The 10,543-nt window shown below is 59.5% G+C and overlaps 1 protein-coding gene across 2 annotated transcripts; it reads right to left on the minus strand.

Moving 5' to 3' along the window:
• Positions 1–5,963: 5,963 nt before the first annotated feature.
• On the minus strand, positions 5,964–10,543 carry TMEM59L (transmembrane protein 59 like). 2 transcript variants are annotated; one of them, XM_004595776.2, is made up of 9 exons: positions 10,437–10,543; positions 9,628–9,887; positions 8,931–9,069; positions 8,719–8,822; positions 7,690–7,842; positions 7,217–7,319; positions 6,725–6,842; positions 6,514–6,631; positions 5,964–6,336 (listed from the first exon to the last, which is right to left on the minus strand). In XM_004595776.2, the coding sequence occupies exons 2-9, from the start codon at positions 9,769–9,771 to the stop codon at positions 6,208–6,210; spliced, it is 1,008 nt and encodes a 335-aa protein (XP_004595833.2). In that variant the 5' UTR covers positions 9,772–9,887; positions 10,437–10,543; the 3' UTR covers positions 5,964–6,207. The 2 variants fall into 2 exon arrangements, with proteins under 2 accessions (XP_004595833.2, XP_058513874.1); XM_058657891.1 differs by having other exon boundaries at positions 9,628–10,024.

Consider the following 10,543-nt stretch of genomic DNA (forward strand, 5'->3'; position numbering starts at 1 on the left):
GGGGTGAGGGGTAGCTAAAGACGGTGGGAGCTGCAGGTGGGTGTGGGAGACCAGCCCTTGCACTCTAAGCGCCCACTCGCCCCCATCATCCTGCCGTCTTTCAGCCCTGGGGCCCCCACCCTCTGCCCACAAGCCTTCCAGAACCTTCCCCCATGCTCATATTAGAAGACCCCACCCTGTGGAACCCCCAGGCTTCCGCCTCCCAATCCTGAAGGTAATTTCAGGCCCTGGGAAGGGGGTGCGAGGAGTGAGGGAAGGGTTTTCTCTTTTGATCCTTTTGGCTGCCTTAACTCATAGAGTCCCAGTGTGTCGAAGTTTCCAAAACTAAACCCAGACACCCAGTGATTACACCCTGGGACCTGGACGTCAGGTGGAGAGACCAGGGGTGCAGAGCCAGCACCAAGAGGAGCAGGTGGCGGCCCTGGGGCTGGTTCCCTCTGAGGAGTGAATTCAGGGGCCTCTGGCCGGTCAAAGACCAGACCCAGTGGATCCGTCTCCACCACGGCCCACAGTAGGTGTTCTGTTACTGTGCAGAATGCCCAGCAAGCTGGCAGATCCCAGCTCCTGAAGGGCCAGCCCTGCACGCAGCTGGCACTCAATGTGTGTTAAACACACTCAGAGCCAAGGGGCTGGGGGCCTGGGGAACTCTCACACCCCAGGCCTACCTAGAGCCGGCACCCGCCCTCACCAGCCCTCCCTGCACGGGTGCCGAGCCATATGCAAGCTTCAAAAACGCCCGTCAGCCAAGACCTTCAACTCCCATGGCCACCGCCACACAACCAACCCAACGCCATGGGCACCAGATGCACGCAGGCTTTGGAAGCATCCAGATTTGCCGCACATGTCAGACACACAGACACCCAGCCCAGAGGTGGCCTTGGATGCATGCCTCTGCACGCTCAGGGAGCGACTTTAGGGACATCATGTCACTCCCGGCAGCCTGAAGCAGAGAGTGCCTTCTGCCTGGCTTTGGCACAAAAAAAAAAAAAGGAAGAGAAGCGAGAAGCAATCTAGTGGTCACCATGGAAACGTGGCTCTGGGTGAAGTCAGAGAGAATGATAGAATGTACACAGACTTTGGAGCTTTGCTGGCACGAAGGGTCAACACACGGCCTCCACCTGTAAGTGCCGGCATTGCGTACAGGCGTCAGTTCATGTCCCGGCTGCTCCACTTCCCATCCAGCTCCCTGCCTGTGGCCTGTGGCCTCCTTCTCATCTCAGCGAAGTCAGTCACCATTTCGCCGTGGCCTTGTGCCTCTCTAAGTGGTTCTTCCATCTCTGCCAATGTTAACCGCATCCTATTCCTCCCTCCCCTCCCCCCGCAGCCCCTCCCTCCCTGCCTCCCTCCCTCCCCCTGCTTCCCGTCTCTGTATCTTCAAGGGACTCCTTTTCATGACAGTAGTAACTCCACTGTGTGCTTGGCACACAGCATTTGTGAACTGTGCTGGCCACAGAAGTCAGGGTGGACTCCACCTTTTGGATGTCGTGACATTTGAATACAAGGATTCGCTGGCGGGCCCAGCAGGGTGGCTCAATGGGCTGCTCCCCCATCCCCTGTTGATGCCGGTTCCAGTCCTAACTGCTCCACTTCCGATCCAGCTCCCTGGGAAAGCATTAGTAGTTCAAGTTGAGTCCAAGTTCAAGCAATTCATAGTTCAAGTCCTGGGGCCCATGCACCCTCCTGGGAGACTTGACAGAAGCTCCTGGCTCCTGACTTCAGATGAGCTCAGCTCCAGCTATGACGAGCCATGCGGGGAGTGGGACCAGTGCATGACAGCATCCAAGCATTTGGGCCTTTCACTACTGTTTTTGCAGGCGCATTAGCAGGGAGCTGGATCAGAAGTGGAGCAGCTGGAAGCCACACCAGTGCCTCTATGGTGACACTTCAGATGGCAGCTTGCATCACAACGCTGGTCCTGGCCTCTCTCTCTGTCTTTGGAATAAAGAAATAAATCATTTAAAAAAAATAACAACAACCCTGTACTTACCAGGGAGAATTAAAAACGGGTGTTGAACAAAATGCACGCACATAGCAACGCTATTAACAACAGCAAGGAGTGTTGCCAGCAGCCCCAGCGCAATCCAGCGGGTGGCTGGATAAATACATTGTGACGACTCATTCCATGGAGTATCACTCAGCTCCAAGACACATGAGGCCCTGGCACCTGCCACAGCAGGGATGGCTCTGCACTTGAATACAGAGCGCTAAGAGAATCTAGACCTACAAACCCGCATTGTGTGTGAGAGAGAAAATGAGAAAATTCACTTCTTGGAGCTGGCACGATGGCTCAACTGACTAACCCTCCCCTTGCAAGCACTGACATCCCATTTGGGTGCCGGTTCCTGTCCCGGCTGCTCCGCTTCCCACCCAGCTCCCTGCCTGTGGCCTGGGAAAGCAGTGGAGGACGGCCCAAAGCCTTGGGACCCTACACCGCGTGGGAGACCTGGAAGAGGCTCCTGGCTCCTGGCATCGGATCGGTTTAGTTCTGGCTATTGTGGCCACTTGGGGAGTGAGCCAGCATATGGAAGATCTTTGTCTCACTTCTCTCTGTCAATCTGCCTTTCCAATAAAAATAGATAAATATAGATTGACTCCTCAGATGCCCACAGCAGCTGGTAGATCCATGAGGGTCTCCCAGGGACCCGGTCACCGGAACCATCACTGGGTCCACCTGCGTTCCTCTTCCCATCCGGCTTCCTGCTCACAGGCACCCAGGAGGAAGGCAACCAGATGATGGCTCGGCTGCTTGGGTCCCTGCCATCCTGGGTTGTGCTTCAGTCTCCTGGCTTCAGCCCCATAGCATCCTGGCTGGTGTGAAGGTGGGCATTTGGGAAGTGATCCCGAAGATAAAGGGCCTGTGCTTTCTAAATTAAAAGGGAAAAAAAACAATTTAAAGACCAGGAGACAGAATGTCCTAGAATGTTCTGGGTCATTCTGAAAGGTTCTGGACCGTTCCAGAACATTCTGGACAAGCATAATGCCAAGGGTCCCAAGCCCAGAGTTTGGGAAGACATCCTCAAGGAACTGAGGAGGAAAAGGCAGCCGCCCCGCCTTGGCCTCCAGGAGCGGGAGCAGGCGAGGCGGAGCAAGGAGCCAGAGTGTCGACAAAGATGTATTGCCAGCAGCCCTTTCAGTGTGTGGGACACAGCTGTGACCGGGACGCCTAGCGCATCGCATGTGGCATGGGGAACATTTATTAAACCAATCATCACACAAGCGCACAAGTAATCACTTCACTGTCAACATGATAAAGGCTTGAGTTGGGGACACCGGGGGAGGGGCGCTCCCGAGGAAGCAGAGCTGGTGGGGGTGGGAGTGAAAGGCCGTGGAGAGCTCAGCCTGCCTAGCTGTGGGGGGACAGGTGGTGGAGGGGAGGGGGCACCCCAAGCAGGGCAACAGGAAGTCTCACTCACCCTAATCCCCAGGGGGGCAGCCCGCCAGCCTGCCCTGGGGCACCCTGGCCTGCCAACAGGCAGCCACCACTCACCCCGGCAAGTGTATATGTTAACAGTCTCTGGCCTTGGAATGCTGCCCCTGCTGGACCCCGTGAAGGGTGGGTGGGGTAGGGACCCGTGGAACCTGGGCAACTGGTTGTTATGGCAACCCAGACATCTGTTTGATCCGATAGCGGTCAGCCAGCCATCCCCACCAGTGCCAGGTTTGTGTGCCACATGGCAGGAAGGGGCGGGCAGCTATGGAGGAGTTGGGGGGCTGGGAGGACTGCCAGAGATCAGAGAGTCAAGCAGCCGCCAGGGGCAGAGCGGAGGAGGCGGCGACTTGGCCCGTGCCCAGGTGGCAAAGGAATCAGGGAGCAGAGCAGACAGGCCCAGGAAGTCGTGTCCCTGGCTGAGTGCACAGCCGTGCAAACACCTTGAGGTGTGTGGCCAGGTGCAGCCAGGAGGCGGGACGGGCGGGGAGCAGGTGGGCTACTGATGCCACTTTGAATCCACTTGTCTTCCGCTACTGCAGGTCACTGGGGAACTGAAGTGGTGCATGGAAGACCTCTTTCCCTCCTCTGTAACGCTGCCTTTTAAATAAATACATACAATCGTTAAAATGCATATCCTTGGGCCCGGTGCGTTAGCCTAGCAGCTAAAGTCCTGGCCTTGCACACACCAGGATCCCATATGGGCGCCGGTTCTAATCCTGGCTGCTCCACTTCCCATCCAGCTCCCTGCCTGTGGCCTGGGAAAGCAGTGGAGGACGGCCCAAAGCCTTGGGACCCTGCACCCATGTGGGAGACCTGGAGGAGGCTCTGGGCTCCTGGCTTCGGGTCGGCTCAGCTCCGGCCATTGCGGCCGCTTGAGGGGTGAATCATCAGATGGAAGATCTTCCTCTCTGTCTCTCCTTGTCTTTGTATATCTGCCTTCCCATTAAAAATAAATAAATCTTTAAAAAATGCATATCCTTTTTTTTTTTTTTTTTGCCTCTCAAATCAACAAAATAAGCCAAGATCCTCATGTAAATGAAGGCAGTGACGAAACACACATCACCCATTCCAACCAACGTGGTAAGAGCCCGGGGTTTGGGACCGTTAGCCAGGCTGGGAACTCCTTGGAGGATTTGGGCAGAGCAGGGCAGAGTGGGCGCTGCCGCCTGAGACTCCTCCAAGCCCCAAAGCCCTGAGGTTGAAGGAAATCCAACAGGTGCCACTGTGGGCGGAGCCTCGGCGGGGCAGGTGCGCGGGGGGCGGGGCTTAATGGTAGTTCTGGAACCCCCCAGAGAGGGTGATATCTAGAAAGAGCGGGATTTGGAACCCAGAGGGAAGTTGGAGGGGAAACGCGGGGTGGGGGGCTGAGAGGAGGTGTGCGAGGAAGCAGGGGCAGCTTGGTCCTTCGGCTGTTGCCATGGCGATGTGCGCGGGCGGTGCAGGGATGCGGATGGAGAGAGAGAGGGATGAGAACGGAGACCATGGGGAGCCGTGCAGGGAGGCGGGGACAGAGCCAGGCCCCCTTGGAAACCAGCGAGGACTGCAGGTTCTCTGCGAAGCCTGTGGGCGTATCTTGAACTTCATCCAAAGGGCACTTGGTTCTAGGAGCGCCAGCCTCTTGTACCAAACAGTGTCGCATTTGCCTGGCGCCCACGCGCCTCCTCCCAACGCCTTCCGGCAAGGGTGTGTGTATGTGAGGTGGGGGGTGGGCAGAAGCTATGCAAAACACAGAATCCGCTAAGCAGCAGGTAAACTGCCATGACCAGGCCTGAGCTAGAGCCAGCGACAGACCCTGGAGTCGGTCGGGAGCTCAATCCCGCTGTCCTGGGTCGTGTGGGCCACCTGCTACTCCCAGGACACACAGCATCCGGACACAGGGGCACCTGGGCGACCAGGGTACTCCAAGAGTGGTGGCAGGCGTCTCAGCCATTTTACCTGAATCTATTTTTCTTTGAGAGGAAGGGAACAGCTACCTGTCTCTCTCCTATCTTTAAATAATTTCTAGATTATTTACAATAGCTCATGCTGGGACGGAAGTTGTAGCTTAGTTAGTTAAACCATCGACTGAGATGCCGGCCCCAAAACAGCGCCAGCTCAAATTCCAGGTGCTCTATTTCCAATCCAGCTCCCTGCTGAGGTGCCTGGGAAGACAGCAGAAGATGGCCCAAGTGCCTGGGTCTCTGGCAGACACTCAGAAAATCCAGATGAAGCTCCCAGCTCTGCGTTTCCGATACATTGTAGAAAGAGACGGAGGGCAGACAGAAGCACCACTCAGCGCACAACGTCATTTCTATGCATGGTTTATTTCTTTCCCACTCCCGCCCCCCCGTGTGACACCTCCAGCCCTGGCCGCCCACCTCTCCCCTCTTTGGGGAGTTGAGAAAGAGACGGGAAGGGATGAAGAGGCAAGCCCCAGGTGGAGGTGCGCCCCACTCCCAGCAAACTCATCTCCCTCCCAGAGGGCAGAGTGAAGAAACAGCAACACAGGACTAGGGCGCAAATATTCAAAAAGCCACAGAACAGCCAACAAAACAAAACAAAACAAACATCACACATGTTCTGGTGGACGATCAGGGGGAGGCGGTGGTCGGTGGGACAAGGTTGGACCCAGCCCTGCTCCCCACCTGCCCCCAACTGGGGCCTCTTGTCCCTAGGCTGGGAGGGGAGGTGGGGGTCCTGGTGTGGGTGGGGAGAGAAGGTGTAGGGGTAGGGCGGCTCAAGAGTAGTCCCACCCCAATGGCAGGTGCAGGTGGACAGGAGCTCTGCCCTGGGCCATGCTACAGCTTGGTCAGGTCCAACTTGAGCTTGTAGGGCGGGGGGCTGGTCTCATAGGCGTGTGTTGGGGGAGGGTACAGGGGCCAGTCTGGTTCCACCACGAAGCCCTTGTGCTGTTCCAAGGTCAGGGGCTGCAGGAAAGGAGGGAAGAGGGCAGGGAGGACCGCTGAGTCCTACCTCCCACCTCGCTGTCCCCCTCTCTCCCCCATCTCCTGGTTCATGCAGCAATTCTAAGATCCTTGTGCCCACGGAAGCCAGGACTAGGAGACGTTGCCCTCTGCCGCCCTGTCCCTCCTCTGCCCGCCTACCTGGAACTTGAGGTGCTGGCCTGGCGCTGTGACCAGGCTGGAGCAGCTTAGCCACAACATGACCAACACGGACAAGGAGAGGCAGCAGGCAAGGATCCAGCGAGGCAGCCCCGAGCGCCTGCCACAACCCACCCCAGTAGATAGGCCCAGTCAGGGAGGGACAGAGGCCGCACTCAGTCCTCTGCCCCACCTCCAAAGGCCTGTCACCCACCGGGACATGCAGCTCAGAAAGTCGTTGTCCTGTGGCTCCTCAGCCTCCACCCTGGCCTTGGAACTGGTCTTGACGCGAATCTTGGCCTTCCTCACCTTGTCCAAGGGGCCTACGGGGTCTGGGAGATAGTGAGGTGGTGGTGGAGGGGTGTTTCTCGGCAGCTGAGGGTCATCAAAATCATGGCAGCCAAGGAGGAGAGAACGGAAGCCAGGACTGGGGCAGGGCTAGGGGATAGCCCATGGAACCCTGGGAGATGGCCCGTGGAACCCTGGGAGATGGCCCATGGAACCCTGGGAGATGGCCCGTGGAACCCTGGGAGATGGCCCGTGGAACCCTGGGAGATGGCCCGTGGAACCCTGGGAGATGGACCATGGAACCCTGGGAAACGGACCAAGGAACCCAGGACTGGGGTGGTGGAGCTCTCAATGCTACAGGACACGCTTGCCAGGAGGAGTTGCTCTTCGGGGCAGTGGGGCCCCGAGTGGACCTTACCCATGTGCACCTCCAAGGCATCAGGGTGGGACCCCCTCCAGGTCACCTCCACTCGCTGCAAGCGGCTGCCCTGGAAGCCCAAGTTGTCCACCACAGGCTGAGTCTGAGCCAGGAACAAGATGGCAAGGTGCCGATCACTGAGGGGCTACCCCCTAGTCCCCCAAGCCCTGGCAGGAACTTCTCTGCATCCCAGCTGGCCCACGGTGCCCCACACCCACGGACGCCCACTTCCCCCTGGGAACAGAGCAGGAGGGCCCCATCCTTCCATCCTTACTCCCCCAGCAGCCACAGGAGCCTCCTCCTGTTCTAGACCCAATCGACAGATTCAGACACTGGTGATTGACAGGGGCCCTGGATCCAGCTGTGCCTGAGACTTGCACGGCTGTGCACTTGGTCTTGCAGGAGCCGAGAGCCGACGCATGCCGTTTTCTCACTCCAACCCCCGGAGCCAGCCAGCTTCTGGGGGGTCTCACCTGGAACAACACCACCTTGCCATGGTCTGTCTGTAGATAGTAGGTCCACGTGGAAGAGACAAAGCCTTGAGCCGAGTTCACAAAATCGTTGCAGAGCGTGGAGAACAGGTCGAAGAGGGAGAGGGCTCCACTCGGGGCCTCCAGGACCTGCCTCTGATGGGGGCAGCAGGGGACAATTGGGGAATTTGGAAGTGATCAGAAGGGCTCGGAGATAACATGGCTTCCCAAGACACACACACCCACAACACACACACACCCTTGGGGCTGCACTGGGTTAGCTGCGTGTCTTTAGGGGACTGTCTCTGTTAATATTAATATTATTAACGGCTATAAAGGCAGAGTTATAGCTTGGGAGAGACAGACAGAGCTATCCCATTTTCTGGTTCATTCCCCAAACGGCCATAATGGCTGGGGTTGACCTAAGTCGAAGCCAGGAGCCAGGAGTCTCTTCTGGGTCTCCCGCATGGGTGCAGGGTCCCAAGGCTTTGGGCCGTCCTCCACTGTTTTCCCAGGCCACAGGCAGGGAGCTGGGTGGGAAGTGGAGCTGCCGGGACATGAACCAGAGTCCTATATGGGATGCTGGCACCACAGGCAGAGTGAAGTGGGGAGAATGACATTCCAGCCGGGGAATGGTTGGCTGGAACCTTCCAGGCCTCAGTTTCCCTGCTGGGGCCTTTGGCTGGATGCCCTTCCTGAACCTAAGCACCCAGGCCCTCCAGGTGCCGCAGGGCAAGGGACTCAGGCCGGCAGCCCCCCAGCATCCTCAAAGACAACGGAGAACAGCTTCCAGTCTCTTGGCCAGTTGCTGGCTGTATGACAGCTGCAGGTGCAATGGGGCAGGTGTAGGGGTGTGTGTGTGTGTGTGTGTGTGTGTGTGTGAGAGAGAGAGAGAGAGAGAGAGAGAGAGAGGGAGGGAGAGAGGGAGAGAGAGACATGGTGCCGAGAGAGGTAGAGAGAGACATGGTGCCCAGCACGCCCCAAGGCAAGACTCAGGACGGACAGGAGAAGGGGCAGAAGGGAGGCACCCACCTTCTTCTCCAGTAGGGATCTGGCCTCGGGCTCCGTGGGCTGGCCCCGGCAACCTTCCTTGCAGGCCTGCCGCTCCGCATTCTTCACGTAGGCTTCCATGCAGGCTACGGAGGGGAGGAAGAGACGAGGGCGTGGGCCGGGGAAGGCAGTGACGAGAAGGTGCGGTCCCCTTCCCCTCTGCAGCCTCTGCCCATCTGTGCCTGCATCCTCACCTGCCTCACACTCCAGCAGGGTGGCATTGGGCTTGGAGCTGCGGGCCACGAAGCGGCAGATGGAGAAGAGCCGACAGCCTCGTTCGCAGGCGCTCACCAGGACGGCCTTGTCACACGGGGACTCGGAGGGGAGCCCCGCCTGGGGTTGGGGAGGGGCGGACATGGGGCTCAGGCAAAGGGGAAAGGGGCGACGAGAGGAGGAGGGACACTGGACTACGCACGCACGTATGGGTGGGGTGAACGGTCCCCCTTCGGGTATATGGGTGGGGGTCCCTAGCTCCCCCAGGAGGCAGGAGGAGTGGACATCGCTGGGGAGGCGGGTGGGGGGGAAGCCAAATGGCCCCACGCAGGGCTGTTTAAAAGAAGGGCTGAGCCCTCTTTGGGTCAGGCCTGGGTGAGCGATGCTCAAAGATGGCGAGATTGGGAGCCAGGTGCGCGGAGTTCAGTGGCGGGGGCTGGGCAGCGCGGGGAAAGGAAGCGGGGGGCCCCGAAGATGCCATCGGGAGCTGAAATGCCAGCCCAGGCTAGCAAGGGTCCCCCTCCATCACACACACACACATACACTATACATGAATAGCCCTCCCCAAGGCGCGGACCATCCGCCCCTCCCCCGCCGGCGGCCCTCTCCCTGCTTCCCTCCCGAGGGGTCACCCCGTCCGTGTCCTTCCCCCGCAGCCTGCCCCTCGAGCCCCCTCACCTGCGAAGGCCGCGGGCCGGGGTGGTCGTGCAGGCGACAGCGCTGCTGGCAGCTCTGCGCGTCGCCGGGCTGCGCGGCCGAGGCTGCGGGCGGCCATGGCAGGAGCAGAGCTGCCAGCAGCAGCAGCAGCACGGCCACCGCCATCCCCGGGGCCGGGCCGCGACTCGGACAGCTCCGGGGGCCGGCCGGCGGTGAGGATGCTGCGGCGGCGCTGATGGCGAGGAGGGGACGGGGCGCTGACGTCACCTGAGCGAGGCAGACTGGGAAGGGGGTGCGGGGGGCGGCGCTGCAGCACGGACGCCGTGGGGCGGGGCGCGTGGAGCTCGGGGGTCCGCGGGGCGCCTCCCTGCCACCCACGCTGGGGTGCCAAGGAAATCCAACAGAATGCCAGGACTGCCTGGGGGTGGGGAGGTGCGGAGGAAAAGGATAAAGTGAGGTGTGTTCTGCAGGGATGACCAGGCACCCCTCCCTCTAGCCAGGTGCGAGGGGAAAAGAGATGTTGGCCAAGGCACGGCATCTCCCTTGGGTCAGAAGTGGCCGTCGCTTGCGCACAGCCGGCCTCTTACGGAAAGCCCTCGGGGGACCTTACCCTCCACCCCACCCCGCCACCTGTCACCCCACTTCTCTCTCGTGCGCATACCTGAGGTTCTGGCGTTGTCTCACCCCAACCCCCGCCACCTCAACACCGCAGATCTGGGATCCCCGGGGCTCAGAGCAGAGAGAGGACCCGGGGCGCACAAGGAGGCTGCAGAGACGTCGAGTATTATCGTGGGAATATTGAAAGCGACCGAGGACCAAGTTCCCGTTACCTGCCACGCCCCAGGGGCACAGCTTGGAGCCCCGAGAGAGCCGTATCTCTGGCTAAGGGGGTGTCCCCCACTCCTTCCCAGCGTCTCCTGGGTCAGTTTAGGACGCA

Source organism: Ochotona princeps, chromosome 33 (genome assembly GCF_030435755.1).
Source record: "Ochotona princeps isolate mOchPri1 chromosome 33, mOchPri1.hap1, whole genome shotgun sequence".
Taxonomy (NCBI): Eukaryota; Metazoa; Chordata; class Mammalia; order Lagomorpha; family Ochotonidae; genus Ochotona; species Ochotona princeps.

Excerpts from the sequence above, each read along its gene's own strand:
- TMEM59L (XM_004595776.2), bottom strand. The coding sequence starts at position 9,771 with ATGGCGGTGGCCGTGCTGCTGCTGCTGCTGGCAGCTCTGCTCCTGCCA. Across the intron at positions 7,843-8,718 it reads GATCCCTACTGGAGAAGAAG|AGGCAGGTCCTGGAGGCCCC; the intron begins GTGGGTGCCTCC and ends TGCCCCCATCAG. Across the intron at positions 6,337-6,513 it reads GCCAGCACCTCAAGTTCCAG|CCCCTGACCTTGGAACAGCA; the intron begins GTAGGCGGGCAG and ends CCTTTCCTGCAG.